The sequence below is a fragment of the Loxodonta africana genome, chromosome 21 (genome assembly GCF_030014295.1).
Source record: "Loxodonta africana isolate mLoxAfr1 chromosome 21, mLoxAfr1.hap2, whole genome shotgun sequence".
Lineage (NCBI taxonomy): Eukaryota > Metazoa > Chordata > Mammalia > Proboscidea > Elephantidae > Loxodonta > Loxodonta africana.
The window spans coordinates 68,505,805-68,532,992 of NC_087362.1; the positions used below are offsets into that span (position 1 = coordinate 68,505,805).

The 27,188-nt window shown below is 50.9% G+C and overlaps 1 protein-coding gene across 6 annotated transcripts in view; it reads left to right on the top strand.

Annotated features, from left to right (window-relative positions):
* Positions 1-27,188, top strand: part of PEPD (peptidase D) — a 144,960-nt gene that overhangs the window by 61,552 nt on the left and 56,220 nt on the right. For all 6 annotated transcript variants that reach the window (XM_010596099.2, XM_064274085.1, XM_064274083.1 and 3 more), the window contains 2 exons: positions 4,843-4,918; positions 7,428-7,474. In XM_010596099.2, coding sequence (XP_010594401.1) covers positions 4,843-4,918; positions 7,428-7,474 — 123 coding nt within the window. The remainder of the gene's footprint in view (positions 1-4,842; positions 4,919-7,427; positions 7,475-27,188) is intronic.

Here is a 27,188-nt window from a genome sequence, read left to right on the forward strand (position 1 = left end):
GGGAGGGGGGTACGGCAGAATCGATCCAGCTCCTCAGAGATGCCCCTCTGCAGTCCTGCCATCCTGGCTCCACACTCCAGTCGGGCAGGGCCTACCGCGGGCTCCCTGCTCTGCCTAGCAAGGTGCCTCTGGGTAGGCCAAGGAGGATAGACGGTGGGTGAGCCTCTAGGGAGGATGAGGGGTGCACGCTGCCCTCACCCTGGACAGAGAGTCAGGCACTGATCTGCCGTCATGACAGGCTCTAGCTTCTCGAGTCCTGATGGTCTTGAGCATGTTCCCTTTGTGAGAGGGCAAGTGGTCACGTGGGACCCTTAGTGACGGCTGAGTCACCTTTAGGAAAGGGATGGGAGCTGGCGGTTGAGATGCTCTGAGGACACTTTCTGCAGAAGCTGTGACCTTACTGAGAGGAATGTGGTTGGGGTGACCTCCTCCCTTCTCCAGGCCTTCTGCACTGGACCGCCATCCCCAAACGAGATTGCTCCCTTCCCCTCACTCCCTTCCATAACACCTGCCACTCTTTCTCCACAGCATCCCTTCTTCCAGTCTGTAATGGTGTATTTGCTTGTGTAGTGTTTCTCTCTTGTTAGTCTGAGCTCCGTGAAGGAGGGGAAGACGTGCCTGTTCTACTCCACTATGTCACTGGTGCCGGTTTTACTCCACCGTGTCACCAGTGCCCGTTCATCACATTGGCCTTTATTCAGTAGTTACGTGAAATTAATGAATGGGTATTTGCCATTATGGACAGTACTTCATTAATTTTTTTGAAGTTTTATCAAAGTAATATGTGCCTGTGGTTGAAAACAGCAGCTAGTACAAAATCAGTACCCAAAAAAAACCCGTTGCCGTCAAGTCGATTCTGACTCATAGCGACCCTATAGGACGGAGTAGAATTGTCCCATAGGGTTTCCAAGGAGTGCCTGGTGGATTCGAACTGCTGGCCTTTTGGTTAGCAGCTGTAGCTCTTAACTACTGTGCCACCAGGGCTTCCAAAATCAGTACAGTGCAGTATAATAAACAGCTAACACCTGCCCAAGCTTCTGTACCCTCTCCGTCTCTTCTCCCAGCTTTTACTAGTTGTATCGTTATGTTTAGTTCTCGCCTCGGTTGCATGTGCCCTCTTATCATACACTTGCTTCTCCTTTATTTCTTGCTCTGTGAACTTCCTGCACCGTCTCGCTTTCCTGCTGTGTAAGCTGAGGCTGCGGGTCCCTGTCCTTTCCAGGTCTTACCCCCATGCCTTTAGCTCCAACTTCTCTCACTGTTTCCGCGTCAGGATGCATAACATTCCCCTTGTGTTTGTGTGATTAGTAAGTCTTATGTGGTTTTTGAGGGGAAGGTAAAAAACCAGGAAACTGTGTTCCCACTATTATCACAGTAACTCTGATATGTGCAGAACTGAGGAGTACACCAGGATGGCAGCTCCTCCTTTTGGGGTCCAGTGTTACATCCCAGGGCCTCCCTCAGGAGGGGGCTTCTAGTGTCAAGGGCAGGTGTTTTTTTTTTTCTTGTATAACCATCAGTTGTAAAAACTGACTCCATATTTTAATTCTATGTTTGGAATGGGACTTTCTTTATTGGATTAAAAAAAAAAACTTATTACAAAAGCAACATATGTGCATTGTTGAAAGTTAGAAAATACAGATAAGCGTGAATTTCCCCAGTTTTCCTTAAAACCTCTTTGCTGATCGGTTTGTCCAGTTCAGATCCAATCCAGTTCTCCATGTCTCACTTAATACATAATGACAGTTTTTCTCTCTATGGTGCTGACTTACTGAAAAGATTGGACCAGCTGTGCTATAGAACGTCCTACTTTCTGGATTTGGATGGTTGGTTGCTCCTTTGTGGCATTCAGCTTGTTCTTCTATCCCCTGTGTTTCTTGCAAACTGGAAGTTAGATATCAAGCTATCCAAGTTCAAAATATTTGCCTAGAATACATGATAGGTGATGGGCCTTTCGTATTGCATTGAATCAGGACACACATAATATTGGTTGACCCACCATCAGTGCTGCTGAGATTCACCACTGGGGTACATCTACCCCCTTCCCCCGAACTAGAAAGCAAGCTGAATGGTGTTGCTTTGGTTCTATGAGTAAATGTGGCTTCTATATTTATAGATATATAGACAGATATAGATATATAGTTTGTTTTTCCTGGAGTTTCTGTTTACCTTTTCTCTTGAAAGAAAAAATATATAGCTTCTTCATATTACTAAAAGTTTTGAGCTTCTTATTAATTCTATCTGTGGAAATTAATCTATTCCATCTTCTTGTGAACATTCTTCACAGAGCCACATACTTGAAGTTCTGATTTCTGTGGGTTGCTTTCTAGACTTGCTCCCCAGCGTTCTCTGGGATTTCTTTTAAGTATGCTTTTTTTGGTTAACTCTACCTTTTAAAAAAATCTCATTACATCCTCTTTATTGGTTTGTAATCTTTTTCTTTTTTTTTTCCCCCTCTGGAATACATCATTAAGTACTTCTCCAGAAAGGCTCTTTGGGCAGTTAACTTTCTGAGTTTGACTATTCGAAAAGGACCATTTTCCCTTTATATTTGATAAGTAGTTTATCCTGGTATTTAAAGAAAAACCATTGTTGTCGAATCCATTCCAACTCATAGCGACCCTATAGGATGGAGTAGAACTGCCCCATAGGGTTTCCAAGGAGTGCCTGGTGGATTTGAACTGCTGACCTTTTGGATAACAACCGTAGCTCTTAGCCACTATACCACCAGGGTTTCCTGTCCTGGTATAGAGTTCTATATTCAGAAATAACTGATTTGCTTGGAGTGTGAGGAAAAGGGAGTTCGGTATGGAAAGGTGGGTTGCGAAAACATTGGCAAGTTATTTGATCTAAGCTTCAGTTTCCCATCTGTAAAATGGGGATGATATCACCTGTACCAGGTTGGGTTTTCTGAGACTCTGAGATTAGTGGGAAGTGTATTGAGCCATATTCTTGGAATCAACGCCTGGAGGGGAGGGAAGGAGCAGGACTGGGCTGGGGAAAAGCTGGACTGCAGTGCGGTCACAGGAGGCCTCAGCCAAGCCCATGTGGAACTCTGGACAGGAGTGGCCCTGCAGAGGTGTCCCCAGCCGAAGCAAGGGAGCTGGGCCTTTGCAGAGAGGACTTGTTGGCAGCCAACTCTCCTGCAGGGTGGGGGAGTGCCCTGGCCCTGAAGGGGTCGGTTTAGGCAGTGCATCCAGACTACACTACCACTTAGAGAACTGCATGGAATTCCAGTTGCCATCGAGTCGGTCCCAACTCATGGCAATCCATGTGTGTCAGAGTAGAGCTGTGCTCATAGAGTTTTCAGTGGTGGACTTTTCTGAAGTACATCGCCAGGCCTTTCTTCCTAGGTACCTCTGGGTAAACTCAAACCTCCAGCCTTTTGGTTAGTAGCCAAGCACGTTAACTGTTTTTACCACCCAGGGACTTTCTAGCATGGAATATGCCCTTAATAAATAAAAAAATAGCAATTTAGAAAGAAGGGAGGCTGTGTTTGTTTTCTAAGGTTTGTCCAACTTTGTGGGCCTGCTATAAATATTATAAATTTATATAAATGGTATCTGTTGATGAGAATCTAAGGAGGTTGGAGGGTCCTGTGTGGCTTCAGGACGAGTAGTGTGTATGAGGCAGCATCTACAGGCTTTGAGTGTGATGGAGTTTACCTAACAGATGCTTACGTAACACTATGTGCCAGGCTCTGTTCTTGGTGCTTTGAAAATGTGAAGTCTCTTAATTCTCACAACAATATTCCTATGAGGAAAATACTGTTGGTATCTCTACTTTACAGATGAGGAAGCGGAGGTAGAGTCAGGGTCTCGCCTAAGGCCTACCAGCTGGGAGGGCGGAGCTGGGATTGCCACCCAGAGTTTGTCTCCTGGGCCTGTGCCTGTAATATTGGCCGTTAAACACCCATGGGCCTGGAGTTACTGATTTGAAATGACTGGCTGTAGAAAACGAATCTTTACTTAGCTTCTCCATGTGAGTCTTCCTTGGGGGTGGGCTTGATTGCAAGAACAGAAACCTAACCACAGTTGGGCAGATTAACCTGACTTCATTGTGAGGACCCTGCAACTCCACCAGAGTCCAGTTGCAGGGGACCTAGCTGAGTCTCACAGGGACAGCAAGGTCTCCTGGTGTGTCTCCTGCCCCACATACACTCCCCCCTTCTCTCATCCCTGCATCTCTTTTCCTGTCTGCTCCTAGTCTACTGCTTCTCTCTGCAGACCAGCTGTTTCCACGTTGGCGCCTGCACACCCATGGCTAGAAATGGCCGCCAGCTCCCTGTTTCCATCCCCCACCTGTCTCAGGCAGGGGCCCAGAGTCACATGGCATTCTTGGGCTGCCCAGTGGGCAGATGTGTAGGGGTGGGAAGGAAAGAAGAGGCCTCTTCAGCCAACTGGGAAGGGCCCTGAGAGTCTGCACACTTAAGGTTGAGGTCCAACAGTTCTGCCATGTAGATTTTATCCCCACTTGATGGATGAGGAAGCTGAGCCTCAGTGAGGCAGGGTGTGCCTGGCTGCAGAGGCTGGGCTTGTTCCACTACCGTCAGCAGCTTCCAGACCTTGTAACAAAACAACAGGCATGTCCATGTTGCCCTGGTCAGGGATTTCCCTCTAGACCCTCTAGTCACTCCTGGGACTTGGTGGCCCCCTGCCCAGGTAGCCCACCTGCAGCAGGGCTGGGCACGATCTGGCCTTGCGCAGCTGCAGGCAGGCCTAGCATTGGTGCTCCTTCTCAGGCTGTGCGGGCTGTGACAGGCCCAGTGGTGTCCCCGGAGGGGTCCAACCAGTCTCTGCTGCAGGCCACTAACTTGCTGCTCTGTTTTTCTCCTGTCCGAAGCCGGGTATTTAAGACAGACATGGAGCTGGAAGTTTTGCGCTACACCAATAAGATCTCCAGTGAGGCACACCGGGAGGTAAGTCGGGCATTGGCTTCCCTGTTGCCTGTTGGTCGTTGTGTCCTGGCTGGTTCCCTGTTGCTTGTTAGACATTGTATTCTAGCTGGTTGTTTGTTGCCTGTTGGATGTCATGTTCTGGCTGGTTCCCTGTCACCTGTTGGGCGTTTATGTTCTGGCTGGTTCCCCGTTGCTTGTTAGACATTGTGTTCTAGCTGGTTGTTTGTTGCCTGTTGGATGTCATGTTCTGGCTGGTTCCCTGTCGCCTGTTGGGCATTGTGTTCTGGCTGGTTCCCTGTCGCCTCTTGGGCATTGTGTTCTGGCTGGTTCCCTGTCACCTGTTGGGCATTTTGTTCTGGCTGGTTCCCTGTCCACTGTTGGACATTGTGTTCTGGCTGTTTCACTGTCATGTGTTGGGCGTTGTGTTCTGACAGGTTCCCTGTTGCCTGTTGGGTGTTGTGTTCTGGCTGGTTCCCTGTCGCCTGTTGGGCGTTGTGTCCTAGCTGGTTCCCTGTCGCCTGTTGCGCGTTGTGTCCTGGCGGGTTCCCTGTCGCCTGTTAGGTGTTGTGTCCTGGCTGGTTCCCTGTCGCCTGTTGTGCGGTGTGTCCTGGCGGGTTCCCTGTTGCCTGTTAGGTGTTGTGTGCTGGCTGCTTCTCTGTCGCCTGTTGGGCATTGTGTTTTGGCTGCTTCCCTGTCGCCTGTTGGGCGTTGTGTTCTGGCTGGTTCCCTGTTGCTTGTTGGGTGTTGTGTTCCGACTGGTTCTCCGTTGCTTGCTGGGTGTGGTGTTCTGGCTGGTTCCCTGTTGTCTGCTGGGTGTTGTCCTCCTGGCTGGTTCCCTGTTTGCTTGTTGGGTATTGTGTTCCATCTGGTTCCCCATTGCTTGCTGGGCGTGGTGTTCTGGCTGGTTCCCTGTCACCTGTTGGACGTTATGTTCTGGCTGGTTCCCCGTTTCTTGTTGGACATTGTGTTCTGGCTGGTTCCCTTTTGTCTGCTGGGTGTTGTGTTCTGACTGGTTCCCTGTCGTCTGCTGGCTGTTGTGTTCTAGCTGGTTCCCTGTTGCTTGTTGGGTGTTGTGTTCTGGCTGGTTCCCTGTTGCCTGCTAGGTGTTGTGTTCTGGCTGTTTCCTTGTCACGTGTTGGGTGTTGTGTTCTGGCTGGTTCTCCATGGCTTGCTGGGCATGGTGTTCTGGCTGGTTCCCTGTTGCCAGTTGGACGTTGTCCTTCTGGCTGGTTCCCTGTTGCTTGTTGGGTATTGTGTTCCAGCTGGTTCCCCGTTGCTTGCTGGGCGTTGTATTCTGGCTGGTTTCCCTGTCACCTGTTGGATGTTGTGTTCTGGCTGGTTCCCCGTTTCTTGTTGGACGTTGTGTTCTGGCTGGTTCCCTGTTGCTTATTGGACGTTGTGTTCTGGCTGGTTCCCCGTTGCTTGTTGGGTGTTGTGTTCTGGCTGGTTCCCCTTTGCTTTTTGGGCATTGTGTTCTGGCTGGTTCCCTGTCGCTTCTTGGGCGTTGTGTTTTGGCTGGTTCCCTCTCGCCTGTTGGGCGTTGTGTTCTGGCTGGTTCCCTGTCTCCTGTTGGACATTGTGTTCTGGCTGGGTTTGGCCAGCAGCATTGCTGTGTGGGGCAGTAGGGGGCAGCATCGAGGTAGACAGTCCTGGGGCAGGCCTTCCTCCCCAAGCTCCCAGTGAGCAGGCAGGAGGCACGAGATCTCACCTCAGGCAGAGGCATGGTGATGTCTCTCTTTTCTGTGCCCCAGTAGGGGCTAGGACAGGAGGCCGTCTGGCCCAGCTGCTCACATGGTGTTTTAAGGCAAAATGGGGTCCTCCTTCATGGTAGTAGGTAGGATTTTCCAACAAAGCATCCCAACTTCCAGGAGGAAAGGACTCTCCTTCCTGGCATCCCAGCAGTTCCCAGCTAATTTTAAAGAATCTTTTGTCCTTAACCATGATTCAGGCCCATTTATTATGGTCATCTATTTTTTTGAAAACAACGTCTTCACATGGAGCTTCCCCAGACCTTCCCACTCTACCTGGGGAGTGAGACCACAGATAAGGCAGTGTGTTTCTTGGAAGATGTTCAGGAGGACTAGGTGACCTGGTGGCTCCTTAGTGACAACAGCAGCTTGTGTTAGGAAAACAGATAAGGGTAATTTATGGGCAACAGGATCTCTTGTACAAGTTGCTTGTCTCTGTGTTTTATGAAAGCAAAACATTTTAGTGGTAGTCATTTTAGCTCTTACCATTCAGTGTTCACCAAACCAATCTTTATGTGTCCTCTGCCGCCACCTCTGAGCCGGCCCTGGTTGCTGCCGTGTTCATCAGTCTCAGAGTGGAACTGCTCCACGGTGGTTTAAATAAACTATGGGTTTGGGGCCTTAAAAAACTTATTATTTGTCACATTTCCACACCACTGTGTGTGCATATCATTTTTTTTTTTAAGGTGAGGTTCTATTGAAAAAGTGCTATACATTATTTATAAGGCAGTGTTAACTTATCTCCTTAATACAAATCTCTCTGCTTAATGTCCATCCTCCAGGTAATGAAGGCTGTAAAAGTGGGAATGAAAGAATATGAGATGGAAAGGTAAGCTGCTGTGTTTCACTGGGTAAAGATTAAAATGTAAAAAACAGTAATTTATGTTCCCTGAGCAAGTAACAGATCAGGCACCGCAGCAGCGCACAGACTGAGTGGGGATTATGAGCAGGGCTTCGGGATCGCCAGGAAGGATTCTTTTTCCTCTGACTGTGGTCACCTTCCTGGCTCTTGGCAGTGTGTTTGATGGTAATGGCCTTTGATTACTTTTCACGGTGGTTTAGTGCCCCATCCTTCCACCCTTGGACTTTATTTCTGCAACTTGCAGGAAACTTTACCAAATAGCTGCTTTTGTGCCTCTGAAAACACTAGCAAAACAGCTTGCTATTTTTATGTGTGAACACTGCCATTATGTCCGCTGTGCATGGATGTCTGGGTCGCGCATGGTTAAGTGGTCGTAAAGTACTCTGGAGGGCTCCATTGGCCGGCAGCTCCAATTAGGCCCGCAGCGAGCGATGACGGGTGTGACCCAGCTGGCTCCTGAGCCCTGTTCTAGGGCCCACGGGTCAGCATGCTGCTGCCCATGGTATGAGGGAGCCAGTGGGTGAGACTCCAAGTGTCCTGGTGTCCCCTCTCCCACCTGTGTCCTGGGGCAGGAGGCCTCATTCCAGGCACCCCCACCGGTGATTGCACCACCTGAAAGCTCGCCTGGGGAGAGGCTGCTGTGTCTCCCTGCTGCTGTACCCACTTTCTTACCTGGCCTTGTGAGAGCTTTGTTGCTGCTGCCTTGCCCTGCCCTGAGGGCCCAAGTCCATTCCAGAGCCTCAGGCCACCCTCAGAGCCCTGCTGTCCAGAACATCACTCTGGGGAATCCTGTCTTTGCAGCTCCCTGCCGGCCTTTGTGGCCTGCCTGCCTTGCTGGTGTGGGGTACAGCAGTCAGCAATGGTGGCTCGTCTGGGGTGCAGCGGTCAGTAATGGGCAGTGTGGGAGTTTTTGTTTACTATCGCGGTGGCTTAGGGTTAGGCATCTTTTTAAGTCTAACCCTGAAAGGAGTTCTGAATGGTCAGTCTCCATCTTTCTCTCCTCACAGCCTGGACAGTAAGAGGGTAAAATGACCTTGAAGGCCCCCGGCTGCTGTGGCATCCCTGGAAGGGGGCATGTAACAAGCTTCATCGAGGACACGGCTTTGTAGAGGCCCCATGCCCACAGTGGCTCGGAGAAGGCTGGGGAGGACATCCAGATCTGCCCCAGCTCTCACCTCCACCATGTGGTCTCCTGTTGCAATGCGGAGTCTGTGGCTTGGTATTCCCAGGGTCCCTGGCCCCTTGAGGGTCTCTGGGACATGGAGAGTTTAGTGGGGCCAGCCCAAGGAGGTGGGCTGGACAGCAGGTCCCTCACATTGCCACTGTGCAGAAACCTGTCCCCAAAGGAGTTCAGCCATAGTGATCACAGCTGATGCCGCAAATAAATATAACCAAGGAATTATAGCAGAAATAGCTTGTCCGAGCAGGGAGCCCTGCCATTCACGCGCACTAGCAGCCTGCGCCCTAAGCTTTAGGAATCCAGTTCTGAAGCGGGCTCCTGGGAGGGGCCCTGAGCCGCCCTCCTGCCCAGTGTCCCAGCACCCTGACCCCGCTACAGCCAGCCGCTCACCTTGCAAAGGTCTGTGCACACAGCCTGTCTATAATTGCTCCTGTGTTTAAGCTCTGGGTCAGGCCTTGGGGGGTCCTTGGAACACTTCTTCCCTAGCGCCTTGCTTCCTCCCAGGTAATGTAGGTCTTTGTTTCCTTTTAATGGCAAATTTCAAATTTCCACAAAAATAGAGCTTATTTTTGAATCCCCCAATTCCCCATCAGGTTGGTTTGTTTAGTTGTTATTTTGCCGGAATAGTTAAAACTGACCCCAGACACCATGCCATTTCACCTGTAAATATACTTCAGCAGGTACTCAGTTGATGAAGTATTTGTTTTTCCCTTACAGAGCCATCTTGCCGTTATCACATTCAACAAATTAACCAGAATTTCCTTAGCATTATCACTACCTAGCCCGTATTGGTGTAACACTCTATTTGGAGTTGGTTTATTTGAATTGAATTCAAAGCCTGCACATTGCATTTGGCTGTTGTTTGAAGGAGGCTGTCTTGTTAAAGCTGACCCCTGTGGAGATCTTGCCTTTGCCTACAAACTGCTCGACCTCCTTCCCTCCCTCCCTCCCTCCCGGCAAGATTCCTGCTTAGCTCCTCTGCTGCCTTGTAAGTGAGGCTCCGGCGGCTCCCTGAGAAAGGAGCCTGAGCTAGGGGCCAGGAGCTAGCCACGTGACCAGAAGCAGCTGCTGAAAGGTGTTAAGTGGCATTCATTCATCGCCACCTGCCAGGTGTGCTCCCTGGTGTGCACCTACTAGGCACTGGGCCCACACTGTGGCTGGACACAGGATAGACAGCAGGGTAGCTGTCTGATCTATGCGTCCCTGAAAGCTCAGAGTAGGGCAGGGTGAGTCCTGGGGTGGGGCTGGGGTAGGGGCTACTCCAGGGGAGAAGCTCATCTGAGTCAGAGATGAAGGGAACAAACGCCAGGAGCCTGTTCCTGAAGGACAGGTGGGTGGGGCGACCTTTGGGGGCAGAGGATATCAGTGTCTCAAAGATGGTGGAAAGACGATTGTCTGGGGAAGTAGGTGACATCATGGGGTGTGTCTGGGAGGTTCGAGGTGGGCACCTTTCCTGACTGCCCCTGGGGGTATCTGCAGCTATGTGCTGGGTTGGCTGTTCTTTCTACCTCAAGCTGCCACCCCGTGGGGCAAGCAAGTTTCTCTGTCGCTGCCTGGATGGCTCTGTGACCATTTTCTCATTGCTGGCCTCTGTATTTGGGAGCCAGAGGTGGCTTCTTGGGGACCTCAGCTCATTCATCTATTTGTATAGCAGCTGAGGCACAGTTGGTGTCAGGAAATCTGAGTGGGTTGGTTGGATGGATGGCAGAGAGAAGACAATATCCTGGGCTCCTTTTCTGCCATCCTTGACGGCACCGTGAAGTTAAGATTTCTTTTCTTAACTACGTAGTTGGGGGACATAGAATCTTCCTGAAGCAGATGTTGTGGCTTGGCCAGGTGGCGTGGTGCTTTTAAAGCAGGCCATGACTAGTGCCCAGGAAGGTCAGGGGCGGCCAGACTGCCGTGCCTGCTGACTCACTGGCTTAAGAGAAGGCAGGCGGCTCTTTGTGTGGGTGCTGATAGCACCCTGCCAGCCCAGTGAGCACTCCTGAGACCTGCTGGGCATCTGCTGGGGAGGGATTCCTGCCTGTGGGGACTGGAAGCAGAGTGGGCGGGTGGGGGTGACAGGGCTGATTTCCCGAAGGTCGCAAACCCCAAGACACTTGTGCTGAGGCCTGAGTGTGGCTAGCCCACTTACAGACTGAGGGTTAGAAGAGAGTCAGTGAGCTGATGACATTCGTGAAAACACCTTTCCTTTCTGCTGCCTGAGTCTATGAGCGCCGTTTCAGAGGAAATGAAAATCCTTTTCTGCAATTGAGATGTAGTAAATTGTGTTAAGCCAATAAGACACTTGTGTTTGCGTAAATCGGGCTCTAACAGCATTTGACTACAGGTCCAATCAGGCAGTCCATTTTACCGCCTCATATTATTTAATGTTAGTGGCATAACCAGCTTGTAGCCGGCTGGCATGGGGCTGGCAGCTGAATCAATTACCTGCAAACCCTAGTTTAGAGCATGCTCAGTTGGCTGTGTAAGCAGGTCCTGGTTCACATTTGCCACAAGGAGATTAATAACTCGATGTTTTTGACAGCCTGGGACCTTAAGTGAAATTATGCTCTTTCTCTCCAAGCTGAGAGTGGAGCATTTGGGTCCCGTCAGGACAGCTTCTGTGGGGGTGTGGGAGTCATTTAAAAGGCAAGGGTTCTGCGAGTCTTGAAATGGGGGATCCGTGGTCTTGCCACCCCCTCCTGACTGGGCTCCTCGCCGTATACTCCTGCCCACGTCTGGAGACCCTGATCAAGGCCTGGGTTTTCTGGGCTCTTCCGTCACAGGCAGCAGCCCACACTAATAGCCTCCTGTTCCCTTCAGTCCTTGGTCAATGAAGAGCTTGCCCAGCTGTGGACTTTTTATTTGTCCTGTCCTTTGGCCAGATGGAGTGGGGCATGATTCTGGGTGTTAAATGTGCCCACTGGGTCCAGATTGGGGTGTGGGGCACAGCCTAAGGGTCTGCTCCCTAGGGTTGCACAGAAGTGGAGTCCCCTTTCTTCCCACAGATATTACATCCAAGCCACAGGGTGCCGGGTCAGGTGGTTGATCGTTCAATTTCCCCACCCCAGGGAGCCAGTTGCAAAATTCTTGTCCTGTTCTTATTAAACAAGGTCAGTTTTTTTCTTTTTAGGATTAGAAAATTTAACCCCAGTAAATAGGAAGGATAATTGAAAGGCAGAAAAGTTTATAGGGAACCCCACAACCCTGTTAACCCATGGTGGCGAGGGTGGTTGCAAAAAGCACGGGCAGCTGTAGCAGACAGGCTGCTTTTCAGTCTCACCTCCCCAGCCTTGCCCTTCACAGCTGACCTCCGAGCTCATCCCATACTCTGTGGTGACAGCCCTCCTGCTGCTGATCCAGGAACTGGTTTCTGTGTCATCTCTGCCAAGGCTGACTTGCCAGCTCTCCAGAGGCTACCGAGCCATATCGGATTAGCACTTTTGTCGTTGCATCTCCCTGGAACCACTGAAGAAGATCGCTCGGATGCCTTTGCCCATGTGCCCTTCTCTTGCTCCGGGTCTCACCCAGGGGACTCTCTCTGTTGCATGTGCTGGGCGTGGTGGTCAGACCTAGCCCTGATATGTCTGGCCAGCGTCAGGACCCTCATAGGTCATGCAAAGAATCTGGGTTTCATGGGGATGGAAGACCCTAGGTGGTCTCCATTTCCTTCCTCCTGGAGGGTCTAAGGATGTACAGTTTCCAATTATCTGGGAGGGGTTTTTGGTCTAATATAATGCCTGTGGGCCTGGTCCCTGTCTGGCCAGTGTGGGCATCAGAGAGGCTGCCCTCTGCTTCCCTGCTCCTGTGAGGGGTGCTGGAGTTTTGTTTGGGGCCTGTCTTAGGCTGGGTTCTCTAGAGAAACAAAACCAGTAAAACGTATAAATACCTACAGAGGGGGATTTGTATAAAGGAAATGGCTCACACAGTTGTAGAGGCTGGAATGTCCCAAGTCCATGGGTCAGGCTAGAGGCTTCCCCTGATTCATGTAGCTGCAGGGGCTAGTGAACCCAAGATCAGCAAGTCAGCAGGGCTCTGGCTCATGGGCTGCGAAGACTAACAAATCCCAAGATTGGTAGGCAAGGTAGCAGGTAAGCTGCTAGCTGAAGTCCCAAGGACAGGAGGCCAGACGATCAGGAGCCAGCTGCAGGATCCAGTGTGAACAAAAGCCCACCAGCCTTGCCAGAAAGTCCACCTACATTGGATGCAGGCCACATCCCCAAAGAAACTCCCTTTCACCTGATTGGCTACTCAAGCAGATATCATCATGGAGGTGATGCCATCCTTATACAACTGCCAGAATACATCATAACTGCCAAAGCACTGAAAATCATGGCCCAGCTAAGTTGACACACAACCTTAACTATCACAGGCCCCTTGGGGCAAGTCTGGGGCCAGGCAGCCTCTGAGACCTAAGCCCCTGGGTGAGAAAATGTACATGAGGCTGCCCTTCTCTCTGGGCCTGGTCACTGTCTGGTCAGTGCCCTGGACCCTCTTTAGCAGACACATCCTCTCTCGTTGGCCATGTTGAGGAATGAGAGCTGTGCGAAAAAGGATGACCAGCTGAGACCCCTGGTGGGGAAACCCACACTTTGCCTTGTGTTGTGAGGCAGACTTGGGTAGCCTGATGTGGGTTTCCTGCCTGCTACTTCCTTGGCTGTTGGAGATGGGCCACAGCCTACCACAAGAGAGGTCAGGAAGCCCATCAGGAAGGCAGCTCGTGGCTTCTGCACCCTGGCTGGCCACACCTCAGTGCCTTTGAGCCAAGCCATTTCTGAGAGCCAAGGCAGTCTTGGGTGGAGAATGCCAAGACGTTCCGAGTGGGCTTTATACCATCCCGGGCCACTCCACGCTCAGCAGGGCAGTTCCCATACACCCATCCACCCTGCCTGTCTACCCCACCTGATGTCAGAGGGGACGACGCACTGTGAGGGGTAGCTCTCCATGAGGCTCAGCAGAGGGAAGGAGGGACCCCTTGGGGTGAATACGCTGTAGGACTCTGTCGTTTAAAGCAGAGATAGTTCTTTTTTGCCTCTAAGGGAGCAACTGAGAAATGGGCACATTTAGGGCACAAACAAGCTTGATATCTAGCCAGAAAGCTGGACAGAGAGCCAGAGAGAAGGGCTTTCTGCAGCTATACAGCCTGGTTGAGGCAGCCCTAATTAGTTTTGGGGGCAAAAGGAGACCCTTCGAGAATCACATTAATAAGAGTGGTGCCAGCAGGCACGTATGTGTTTGCCTCTAGTGTGCCACCATTAAACCTGATCCGGATGGTTGATTGGAGATAAATGGTTAGCATCTGTCTAAGGGTATTTATCATCAGTTTAGGGAAGTACTAGTATTTTTTTCCTGGCTTACCGGGAGATTTTATCAGCAAAGTATGTTGAACTTTAGCAGCGGCCTTTTTGACATCTCCCTTGGTCTTTTGTGTGTGTGTGTTTTAAACAATAAACTTCTTATTTTAGAATAGCTTTAGGTTATAGAGAAGTTGCAAGAATATGACAGAGACCTCCCCTGTACCCGTCACCCAGGTTCCTTGTTGTGTTAACATTACTGCAGCACACTGGTAACCAATGAGCTGATGTTGATACATTGGTGTTATCTGAAGTTCATGCTTCATTAGGATTTCCTTAGCCTTTACCTAATGTCCTTTTTCTGTTCCATTATCCCATCCAGGAAATACCATGTTACATTTAGATGTCATTTCTCCTTAGGCTTCTCTTGGCTGTGACAGTTTCTTAGACTTCTCTTGTTCTTGATGACTGACAGTTTTGTGGAATATCCTTCAATCTGAGTTTTTCTGATGTTTTTCTCGTGGGTAAAAAACCAGTTGCCGTCGAGTCAATTCTGACTCATGGCGACCCCGTGTGTATCAGAGTAGAACTGTACTCCACAGTGTTTTCAATGGCTGATTTTTCAAAAGTAGCCTGCCAGGATTTTTTCCAAGACTGAACTGGAACCATCGTCTTTCAGTCAGGGCTTAGAGCCAGTCATTTGATTCGAACCCTTGCTGAGAATTTGCATTTCTAACAAGTTCCCAGGCAGTGCTAATGCTGCTGGTTAGGGACCAATTCTGAGAACCACTGGTAGAGCAGTGGGTCTCAAAATTTGTTATACCTAAGAATCACCTGGGCATCTTGTTAAACTGTAGGTTCTGATTTAGTATATCTGGGGAGTGGAAACGCACAGTCTCAGCAGGGTTTGAACTAGAAAAAATCAGTTTGAAGCCCTGCTTTCAACGAGCAGCCAAGTGCATTAGCCGTTATGTGGTTCTTGGAAGACCATAGAGGGAAAGTGCCGTGCTCATCATATATCAAGGATACCTCTCTCAAGCTGACATTTTACTGATGATGTTGCCCATGACCACCTGCCTGAGGTAGTGTTGTCAGCTTTCTCTTCTTTAAAGTTCTCTTTTTTTCCCCTTTCCATACTGTACTCTTTGGAAGGAAGTCACAGTGCTCAGCCCACCTTTAAGAAGTGAGGAGTCACTCTCCACCTCCTTGAGGGGGGAGTAGCTACATAAATTATTTGTAATTCTTTTGTGCAGGAGTTTTGCCTGTTTTCCCCCACTTAATTCATTCATATCTGTGTGGAGTCATGGATGTTTATTTTACACTTTGAGTTACAATCCTGTACTACACTATTTATTTTGCTTCTCACATTGCTCCAGCTTTGGCGCCACTGGGAGGTCTCATTTGGCTCCTGTGTCCCTCTGACACACTCCCATCTTTTTGCCTTTTGAACACTCTTACTTTATGACACCACCAACCAGATTCCCAGCCCCAGAATCAGCCATTTCTCCAAGGAGCCCTGGTCCCTTTTATTGGAGAATAGTATTAGAAGCCAAGATCTTGGCGCTGGGTCTACCTTAAAAAAAAAGGTGGATTTTATGGCCAGACTTCCTGCTGGGGAGCCAGTGTGACATCCCTGGCACACACCCTGCATTGTTGTGTTAGATTATTATTTTAATAAGCTGAAGGACTGGTCATAGGTTGCTATTTGCTTATTGTTCCAAATGGCGGACCTGCCGAGTTGGGAGCCGTTTGCATTTATTGTGGTAACCAGTACGTTTGCTGTCTCTTACGGATTTTTCTAGTTCTTCCTTTCTGGCTTTTACATTTTTGTCTGTCTTTGAAAAGTTGACCTTTCCTTTTTCTCTTGTATATACATCCCAATTTTATTCTAGAATTAATTTTTAATTAAAAAATAAAAACAGCCCTGTTTCTGTATGTGCTCTACATATGTTAAAAAGTTCAACAGTACTGATTCTTCACTTTGAAAAATGAGAAATTTAGCATGATTTTACCTTTTCTGTCCTTTCCCGTCGTCCAGGGTTTTCATTGTAACTTCTTTTTCTGCCAATTATTTTCAACATTTGTGTTTTATAACTTTAATAACAATTATTTAGACTTAATACTGTTTTACTAAATCCAGTGTGGACCCATATTTTTGTACCTTTTTTTCTCTTTTCTCAAAAGCTTTTACTTTGAATTTTGACTCAATACTTCCAGTCCTTGCATGTCAGAGGGTCCTTTTGTTGCCTTCCATGTGAATGATGGCTTAACTAGGTATTGAATTTTTGTTCCATGAAACCAGTCTTTCCATTGTTGCCAGAAATCTTAGGCAAATTATACCCTTTCTCCTTTCTGAGAAACTTTTCTATTTTTTGTCTGGATACTTATAGGATTCTTTGTTTATTTTGAGAGTAACAATATTTCCTGAGTATCCGTCTAGCTACTGCTCTGTCTTCTGGGCTTCAGCAATATTTTGGGAATCAGAATCCTGCCACCCCTGCCAGCTGGTTGGGAGGACCAGGCGAAAGTAGTTTTCCTTGAGAAGAAGGGCGAGCTTGGTCTTGCATTAGCCTCAAAGTTCTTCACCCTCAGGTGGCATGGATGGGTGAGGAGGTTCAAACAGCTCAAATGGCAAGATTCAGATCGGGCTTATTGTGACTTTTGCCAACTAAAGGTAGAGCAATGAAGCAATCACACCTAACACACAGACTAGATGTGGGGAGCAGGCTACAGCTTGTTGACTGCAGTCCAGGTGACTGCCCTGGTCATGTCAGTGATAGTTCTGTAGAGTCAGCAGTCAGCACAGCATGACCACCAGTGGGGCTGGTCTGTCTACGGTGGACAGGCTAGAGACAGTGGCCACTTAAACACCTAATGATGTGTTATATGCTTTTCATTTCCTGTCTGCTATCCCGCTGGTCACTTTCCAGCGACAAGCGCTTATCCTCCTGAGTGATATGATCTGAGACCCATGATGTAATTACTGACCATCTCACCCTGGACAGATTTCACTCCTAGATCTCTCTGTGGCTGCTTTCTCAGCTATAGGAGGAGGGTGACCTGTTGAGGGTCAGAAGCCCTGTACATGGGCCTGGGCTTGTCCGTAAGCTCCAGTGATGGTCTAGGACCCAGTTCTTTAATCTGAATAATGAGACGTTTCTTCACCTCAGGGCCTTTTTTTTGAATTCCTGTTCTGTGTGTATTGGATCTCCTGGAGCACCCCTTGTGTCTCTTACCTGCTCTCTCATAATGTCCATTTCTGTGTCATGGGAAAGTTCTCAAGCTTGTCTTCCCATTCACTTCCTCTAACCCACTTACACGTCATAGGTTACTCTTTGTAACTTGGCCACTACACCTTTCCTCCTAGAGAGCTTGTTCCCATGTTTTGGCTCCTTCTCCATCCGTGACCATTTGCTCTTGCTCCGCAGATGTGCTGTCCTTGCAGAGCCTGTGAGAACATGGGATAGAGACTCGTTTTCAAGTTTCTTCCCATTTCCCACAGTGAGACTTGCTCTAGCACCACGGCTGAGGAGAGCTATCTCACTCACCCAAAGATGCACATCTGTTGAAATTGCTCAGGCCCAGAAGAAAGGAGAGGGAAGTTTGGGCCGCTGGTAGATTCACCGTACAAGGTGAGCAACCTCAAAGTATCTGAAGAGTGACCAGGCAGTGTGAGTCTCGCCTTTGTGAAAGTAGGAGGTGTCTTCTCTGCAGTGGGCACTTGGCCTGGAGTTGGCTCTGGCCGCACCCCGGTTAACTGGCCAGCTTTGTTCCTGGGACCTCTGTGAGGGAGACTGCAGCACCTGTGGGCCTCTGGAGGCCTCTGTTAGGTCAGGGTCCTGGCCGTGGCCTCAGATTCTGCCCCTGCCTGTGACTTTGGCTGGGCTGAGAGAGAAGACCCCTGGTGTCCCCACCTCTCACTCCTCAGAAGGAGTTTTCTAGCAAGACAAAGGCTAGAAGTTGTAAACTGGTAGCCTCAGGGCTGGATCCAGCATACCCACAGCTTCTGTTTGGCCCACATGGTGGGTTTTTGTTTGTTTTGGTTAATTTCAGTCAACAATTGGAAATCTGGAGATTTTCCCAGCTTTTGCTACCTAGTGACATTGGAATTCCCAGAGAGCAGCAACTTGGTGGGACCTGAGCAGCCTTGGAGTGGGCACCACAGGCCCCACCCCTCCCTGTTGCCTCCCCAAGCACGGGGGCTGGCTTCTAGGTGCCCATTTCCATTGTTTTCATGCTGTCGGTTCTTTCATAGTTGAGAAATACTTCTCATACCCGTATCTCTATCAAAAGAGGGGGGAAAAAATAGACAGTTGAGAGGGTCATGTATTTCAAGAAAAATGGGAAGTCTATGGAAAAAGATTGTTTTTCGTGTTTTGTGTGTAAATGCTTGGTCAGCCTTACTCCTTTACAAGTTATCTGCCAGGTGCTTCCAGGCCTCTGAGCTGGTCCTGCCCTCACACCGCCCCAGACTAGCCTTGCCCCTGTTCCGTATACTCTCCTGAAGATGCCCCGTGGTAGACAGGAAGGAGCAGGCATTGGGTATGTGGACCAGATGCCTCTCTTGGAGGGGGTGGTCCTGCTTGGTTTTGACAACTATAAAGCATCACTCCAAGTCTTGGGAGCTTACTGAGGAATTACCCTGAAGGAGCAGTTATCTTGGCTGGCTCCAAGAACAGGCAGACAGTTGTGATTATCCTGCCAGGTTTGGTGCCGGTTTTCAGGAAATTTTCATCCAGACCTATTACATTCTGGTGCAGAAAGATGCTCCCTGTGGGAGCAATTATTCCAGGCCCGAGTTTTTTCCCTCCTAACTCTGAATTCTGTAGATGTCATCAAGGGCTTAATCCAGAAACTCTGAAAGGCCGTTTCCATGCCTGCCAGCAGGCACGTCTGCTCTTGAAACCTGGAGGTGATTTATGAAAAAACCACAGAGGGGCTCCACTTAGAGCCTCAGCAACAGACTGGGTGTCCTTGGGCCATGGAGCTGTGTGTGTCCATATGGTGACCGGGGCTGTGTCTGGCATTTGCCTTGCACTGCGCTCAGGCCGTACGTTGACTCCCATTGGCTGTGCATGGAGGTGGTGGTGTGGGCCTTTGAGCAGCTTCTAGCAGTTGTCGAAGGGGCATGCCACAGCCCTGGCCACCACCACTGCTCCCACTGCTGCCCCAGAGCAGGGCGAGGAAGAGTGCAGTGGCGGGGTGGACGGTCAGGAGACCAGGCTGTGGCCCAGCTCTGCCCCTGCGGGAACTATACATTCCCGGCCTCCTGGGAACTCTGCATTCACTGCTGTGGCCGAGGTTCTGAGAGAATAGGATGTCGTCGGGAGGGAACAGGGGGCTCAGCCGCCCAGGGGAGCCAGGCTGCAGATGGCTGGGGTCCATGCCTGGGACTGGGGACAGGCCTCTGGCCAGGGGTCTGGGCTAGCGTGACCCTGCCCTGCCCATGACAATGGTGTTTCCACTCTGGCACATACTGGTTCTCTCTGGGCTCAGGCGCTGCCCTGTCTGTCCCCAGGGCTCCCCCATGCCCCCTGCTTCCCTGAGCAGAATGAGAGAACAACCCTGCTCTCTAGCAAGGCCCTGACCACCCAGGCTAGCCACTACCCCCTCCAGCACCTGCAGGAACCTGGGCTGGGCCTGTAGGAAATGGGTCTGGAGTGGCTGCCCTGCTCACAGACAGCATTCAGGTCACTTCTAGCTCTTTGTTAGGAAAACGTGTTCTGTGGAGCAGAGCCCCAGTGCTCGAGGCTCCGTATGCCTCCAGCCCACCCCCACACTTGCTCAGCTGTGCATTCACCTCCCCGCCCCCCGCTCCGAGCATGCCATATACACACCCATGGCTTGGTCCAGCCATATGTACTCGATTTGTGGCAGCACTTTGGGGTTCCCTTGTTTCCAAGTGCCAGTTGCTGATCTTCTCTGTCTGGGGCTGGGCATGCGGTCGTTCCCACATCTTGACCTCCAGGTGCAGCACTGTGACCTGCTTGGCAGGCTCTCCCGGGCATCCTGGCTAGGTGCGTTGTGGCTATCCCTCCAGCCTGGGCTGACTGGGCTTGTTGGCAGAGGGCCCTGCCCAGCAGATGCCAGAGTAACTGGTTCAGGTTAGGACAGTGGGCTTTGTCTCACTGTTAAGCTAAGCACGAAAAGTGAGGGTCAACCGCCCTTCCTGGAGCTGGGCTGATGGCTATGGAGATCGGCACATGGGCTTGGCAGGGGGAGGCACTTTGAAAGCTGTGGTCCCAGGATTGCAGTATATCAGCATAGGTGGCAAAATGCCTCCCCACCCTGGATGGGAGAGGCTGATGTCTGCTGATCCTGTGGGTGGGAGCACCCATAGCTGAGAGCATGCCCCTTTCAGGGTGGGGGTTCTTTGGAAAGAGGGTACCCGCCACAGGGGCTGGGGCAGGAGGCCCCTTCTGGATGCAAGGGAATAGTTTGCAAACCAGCACCTCCTTCTCCCCACTAGCCACAGCCAGCCAGTGTGTGCCCCTGGGGCCCTTGGCGCACTCCACCTGGACTGAGGTGGGAGAGCTTGGGTGTAGCATGGACAGCTGGTGCTGGCTTTGGCTGGATGAGTGTCACTGTCCTGCAGGTGAAAAGACATGAGAGTGTCCAGGTGTCCAAGTGAGTCAGGGGTTCAGCTGCCAGCACTGACCCACCCAATGAGAATGTGGTCGGTGTTTTTCTCCCCAACTTTGGGTTATCCTGAGTAGGTTTTAAGCAGTCCGTATATTTTCAGCACAAGCTGGAGTCTTTGAATCATTTATCTTGACAGCTCTTCTTTTAGCTGGAGAAAGGTGGAAATTCATCTAGGTTCTGCGAGAGGAGCCTGGAAGAAAAAAGCGTCTGGTGGCTGCTGTGATGGGTGGCGTGCCTGGAGATAGTGCTGGTGGCTCTGAGATCAAATAGCTGAGAAATGACTTCCCAGGAAGAACTCAGGGAATTCTAAGTAGGTAATGAGTAGTGACTTTTCTTTTGATTTACGGCAAGACTTGGGAATCAATCTAGAATGCTTTGAAGAGGGAAGAAATGGATCTATGACTGGCTGCACACAGTGGTCGGCTCAGGACTGCCGGCCCTTCCTTGCTTGTGTGGGATGGGGGTAGGGGAAGAACCAGACCCCAGCCAAGAGCCAGTGGGGCATTGCTTCTCTCCTTGGCCACAAGCATTCACCCTCCTGGTTGTCTTGGCTCTGACCCCAGTGGGACTTGTTCAGCGCTCAGGTCATGGGGTGATATAGATTGCTGGTGGTTTGTGGCCACAGACTGCTGACAGGTCTGGGAACCTCATCTCTCACCCGCCTGGCCTGAGGGTGCGCTTTGTTCTCTGGAGAAACCGGGTACAGTTCTTTGTGCATTCACACCCGTTTTCTCAGTAGCCTACTTTTGAAGTGCCCGGCTGGCCTCAGGGTAAGCGCAGCACAGCGCATATTGCAGAGAGGAAGACAGACAAGCAAGAGAATTATAAATGGTAGCAAGTTGTAGCCTAGGAACAGGTTGATCTCATGGGGTGACCCTAGAGCTGAGGCCTGAGAGAGGGCAGGGGGCCAGCCCAGCCCATGCCAAGGGGTGAGGGGCACATTTGAGAAAAGCAGAGCTGGTGGGGCACAGCAGGTAAGAGAGGAGAGCTCGGTGGCACCAGCTCCCAACACGATGCCCTCAGAGGTTCCTATGAAGCTGGGGGTGACACGATCAGCTTAGGCAGTGGCTATGGGTGGAGAATGGACTGGAGGTGGCAGCAGGGAGGGGAGGACAGGGAGGAGGCTGCATCAGAGGCCAGGGTGGTTGGGGTGGCCGAGGGAGTGGGGGACCAGTGGGGTGGAGCTGAGAGGATTTGCTGATGGGTTAGATATTGGGGGGAAGGAGAAAGGAGAGATGGAGTTGAGTCCCAGCCTCTGACTGGACAGCATGAGGTTCAGCACTGGCACTTGGGATCATGCTGTGTAGACCAAGTCACCCGGTGTCCATTGGCGGCTGTGCCAGCGTCTGTGGTGAGAGGCGGGCGGCTTTGGGGCACTTCATTCTCAGACTGTCTACTCTGTGTCCTCACTGCCTGCCTTACAGCTGTTGTGTTTCCTGCCTAACTGTTTTTACTTGGCTGGTCCCGCAGAGCTCCTGTGCCTTTTTGAGGCCCATGAATTCGGATGGAGAGAGGTCCTCCGGGCCCTGGCGCTGCACTTTCAGCCGTGCCTGCCTGGCTTTATTTCACGTTCAGGCCTTGAGAGACAGTGTGCATGTGTGTACTCACCCATTAAACGTGCCCCCTCACGGTATCCACCTGAGGGTCCTGGGTGAGTGGCGGGGGAGCCAGGACAAGAGGTAGGGCTGGGGCTTATGGCACCTGCAAGGCACATCTGCAGAGGTTAAGGACAGGCAAAAAGTGTGGGGTACATCAAGGTAGAAGAGTGGGAGGAGCCAGGACAGCAGTTCTAGGGTCTTAGAAATGGCACTTCAGTGACATTTGTAGACGGAAAGGTGATGGCTCTCAAGGAGGGAGCAGAGGCGGGCTGGAGGGCTGGGAAGTACCTGGCCAGCATGCCAGGCATAAAAAAAAAACCCTGAGGTCAGGGACCAGTCAAGCTCCTTCAGCCAACCCAGTCATTTCAGCAAGCATTTACTAAGCACCTAATGGGTTGTATGTCAGAGCCCTGGGGGTACAGCAGCCGAGGAAGGGTCCTGCTCCCATAGAGCCTAGTTCTGGTGGGGGAGAAGGGCAGCAGGCAGTCAACAAATAACAGCAACAGCCGACCTTTCCTGAATCTGACTACGTGTCAGCACTTGGTTTGGATCCATTTAATCCTCAAGCAACCCTCTGAGTGGTGGGCACTGTTATTAACCCCCTCTTATAGAAGAGGGCAGTGAGGTTCTGAGAGGCTAAGTACACTGCCCACGGTCACATGGTTGGCAAGTGGGGGAACCAGGATTTGAACCCTGGCCACGCGTCTCAAGAGCCTGCATTCTTCACCACTTGGCTGCAGCGACTTCAGCTCGGTGAAAGAGTACCCAGTTGTTTTGATCTAGCGATTACTTGAGTACCTGTGGTGTTCAGGGCACTGGGAAGACACGGTTGTCTTTTGGAGTGTTCAGATTTTAAAGAAAGGCAAGTACCTATCATCTTATTAATTACGGTGACATATAACCTAATGCCAGCATCATCCTGTATATAAAAGAAGATTCTAGCTCATCAAGGGAAAAGAGGCAACTTAAGAAAAGGCAGGAAAGTCGACTCTCTCTTCCCTCCCCTCTCCAGAGTCACCCTCATCTCGGAATCACTCTGGGGACTGGGTGTGGCTTATGGAGACCACCCCAGCCCCCAGCATTATATTCTCTGTGGCCTTTCGGAGACCACAGGTCCAGAGCAAGGGATAAGCTGGGGGGCTAAGGGGCAGCAGTGGTCACTGGCATGGGTGCCTGGCATCTCAGGAGGTGTTCCAACCAGCGTTGGGCTACAAGCAGGACAGAGAGAAAGTGGCCCACCCTGCCAGGGGGCCCAGGTTCTCTGTCTTGTTCACACCATGCCACTGGCACATACTAGGTGCTCAGTGAATGTTTCAGGGTGAAGAGGAAGAACAGGGCTGTGTCCTTTGGTAGCTAATTCAGTTCACAGGCACAAAGAAAACCCCTGCGCCTGGCTGTCTCCTCGCCCAGCACCCTGTTCAAGGAGCTTCCATCCTGGCTGGGGAATGCAGTTGTGTACCTCAGAAAAAGGTTTCAGCTTTCATGTGGCTCTGAAGTCTCCTGGGCAGGGCTTCACTTCCTGCGGATGTGGTCACTGGCCCAAGGGAACATGAGGCCTTGTGGTTATCGAGGAATCAGGACCATGCCACTGGGCTGGCAGATAAGGGGTGTGTGCTGATGTCGCAATGAGGTGCATGTCACAAGCACAGGTGGTCCCAGGGCCAGACAAAGGCCAGCGTTACTTGGAAGGATGTTAAATGCCAGGGTGAGTTTCTGAAGGCAGTGTATTAGTTCCCTGTAGCTGCTGTAACAAGTCCACAGACTCGGTGGCTTAAAACAACAAATTTATCTCAGTTCTAGAGGCAAGAAGTTCAAAACCAGTTTCACTGAGCTGAAATCAAGGTGTTGGCACGTCTGGGATGCCTCTGGAGGCTCCATTCGTTGCCCCTTTCAGCTGCTGGTGGCTGCCAGCATTTCTTGGCTGTGGTTACATCACTCCAATCTCAGGCTCTGTGGTCACTCTCCCTCCTCTTCTGTGTGCCTGTCTCTTACAAGAACACTTTGGATTGGATTTAGGATCTACCCTGATAATCCAGGATAACCTCCCCATGTTGATACCTCTGACTTGATCACACCTGCAAAGACCCTTTTCTTTATGACATATACGGCTTCTAGGGAGCAGGACCTGATGTCTTTGGGGGAATCATTCAGCTGACTATGGCAGGTTTACGATCCCATCTCAAGAGACCTTTAACCCCAGGGCAGAGGTCACTGTGCTCGATGGGAACAGCAGAAACCAGGCTCATTGTCCCTCCAAGACCATGGTTTTCCAATATTATTTCCAAAGGCAGCCTAGGAATTCCATTTAAGTTTGTTCCGTTTAGCCAAAGAGCTCTGGTTCTGCCATTCACAGGGTCTTTTCCAGAGTCCAGCAGAAGGTGGACAGACGCCCACCACGCACTGCACATCCTCAGCAAGTGACTGCTGTGAGCTCGTGCCCCCTGCTGGCACGCACTGGCGCCCAGCCTGCTGGTGCCAGTTCACAGACACTTATCAAGCAACTAGAAGAAGACCAAATGATGCTGTTGAATTGTGGTGTTGGGAAAGAATATTGAATATACCATGGACTGCCAAAAGAAAAAACAAATCTGTCCTGGAAGAAGTACGACCAGAATGCTCCTTAGAAGCAAGGACGGTGAAACTACGTCTTACATACTTTGGACAAGTTGTCAGGAGGGATCAGTCCCTGGAGGACATCAGGCTTGGTAGAGCTTCAGTGAAAAAGAGGAAGACCCTCAACGAAATGGATTGACACAGAGGCTGCAACAATGGGCTGAAGCATAACAATGATTGTGAGGATGGTGCAGGACCAGGCAGTGTTTCGTTCTGTTGTACATACACTATGAGTCGGAACCAACTCTACAGCACCTAACAACAACCAAGTATATTAGGTGGTGACAAACACTATGGGAAAAAATAAAACTGAGAAAGATGGTGAAGTATTGGGGGTGGTTTGCAGTTTCAAATAGCATGGAGGGAGGGCCTCGCCTATAGGTGACTGGCGAATAAGACCTGAAAGGATGAGGCCAAGCCCAGGGGCAGCGAGGAGTGGGCAGAGATAGGAGCTGAGGTTGGAGAGGCAAGGGGTAATTCACGTGTGGCCTGAGAGAGCGATGGGGTGACGGGGTCTGAAGTAGGCGTAAAGGAGGCCTCTGGCCTCTGTGCTGGGCAGGGGCGGAGGTAGGGGAAGGGCAGAAGCAGGGAGCCCAGAGGAGGACACTGCAGGGCTGAGAGGGGACAGGGGCGTGGGCCAGGAGCAGGAGTGGAGGAAGTGAGAACAGCTGGGTTTGGAGCATAGTTTGAAGGTAGGACCAGCATGATTTGCCGTCAGGTTGTTGGAGAAGAGAGTCAAGGATGCCTCTAGGGTTTTGACTAGAAGGATGGACAGGGAGAAGAGCCCAGGCCACCTGGACCTGGGGAGACTGAGGCAGCAGATGGGAAAACAGAAGGGCATGTGGGGAAGGGCACATTTTCCACCACGTCACCCACCTTGTGGAACGTCCCACCAGATGTCATTTAGGGCCCTTAGAAATGAACCATTGTCATGCTTGAGGAAAAGCCAGTATAAGATCATTATTTAGGAACATTTCCAGGAACCCACCTTGTAAAGTTTGGCACTTGCTGCAGGGAGTTATTAAAGGCATTAATCAAGGCCTGAACTTGGCGGCACCTGTGAGACTGGGATTTGATTTAATCATGGGGCAAGCTGACATTCAGGGGCAGCGGTTCCCCCCAGTCATGGACAGAACGCTGAGTGGTGGAAGCTGGTCAGGACGGTGCTGTATGGCATGGCCGGCAGCACTTGAGGGACCACCTGTGGTGGTTCTCTCTGCCAGATTCTTTCCACCTGGGGAGTCTTCAGGGGGCCTAGTTTGATGAGAGTCTCCAGGAAGCCAAAACAAATGGCCTGATCCTGGAGGCGTTTAGACCCAGCTGCTGGGGGTGAGGGATGATGGGCTCTGTAGCCAGCCCAGTAGGGGCCACTGGAGCCCATGTGGACAGAGAGGGAAGCCTTTGCGGCCCTCCAGGAGAGCATTTGGAGGGTCTGGGGCTGTTTCCCAGGCTCCTGGCAGAAGTCATAGCCACCTATAGCTGGGACCCCTTGGCTTAGGTGCCCACCCAGATGGAGGCAGGGGTCCTGGAGGTGTGGGACCCAGGTGTGTACTCTCTGGGCTGTGAATGCATGGGAGATGTGCCCAGGTTATGAGGAGCCCCCCCCCCCCCACTATGTAACACTTTTTCCTTCTCTGGGGAAGTGTTGTTGTTAGGCATTGTTGAGTCAGTTCCAACTCATAGCGACCCATGTACAACAGAACAAAACACTGCCCAGTCCTGTGCCATCCTCACAATTGTTATGCTTGAACCCATTGTTGCAGCCATTGTGTCAATCCATCTCATTGAGAGTCTTCCTCTTTTTTGCTGACCCTCTACTCTAGAGAAGTAGACGCCGTAAAGGGGATGTGACCAGTCTAGAGTGCCATCTCAAACCTCCATTCCAGGCCATATTTGGAGTGGCCATGTTCGCATTATCAGGGAGGAGAACGAGGCCCTATGCCTCTGCTGGAGAGCAGCCCTCTCTCTGATTAGCATCCTGTTTTTTCTTAAGTCTCTGTACAAGAGTGGGGAGGAGCCACCCCTCAGTCCCAGAAGTAAAGAGTTACTGAGACCCCACAGTCTGCCCCAGGAGAGCACCAGTATGGGGGGAACATGTTCCTCCAGGCCATCGGCTTGCTGCACCTGCCGGGGCTGGGCTGTTGGCTGCGGGCAGAACCCTGCTGTCCCCGCCTCCGTTACGCAGTGGCCACTCCAGCCCTGTTCCTGGATGATTGCACAGTGGACGAGGCTGCCCTGAGGCAGGGTGGCAGGAGGCGTAGCGGGCCTGGGCGAGTCTTGGTGTTGCATACAAAAGAGCTGGGGCAAGTGGACCCCTTTGACCTGTCTCTTCTCTGATGACCTACAGTGTCTGCTTTCCAGCAACCAAT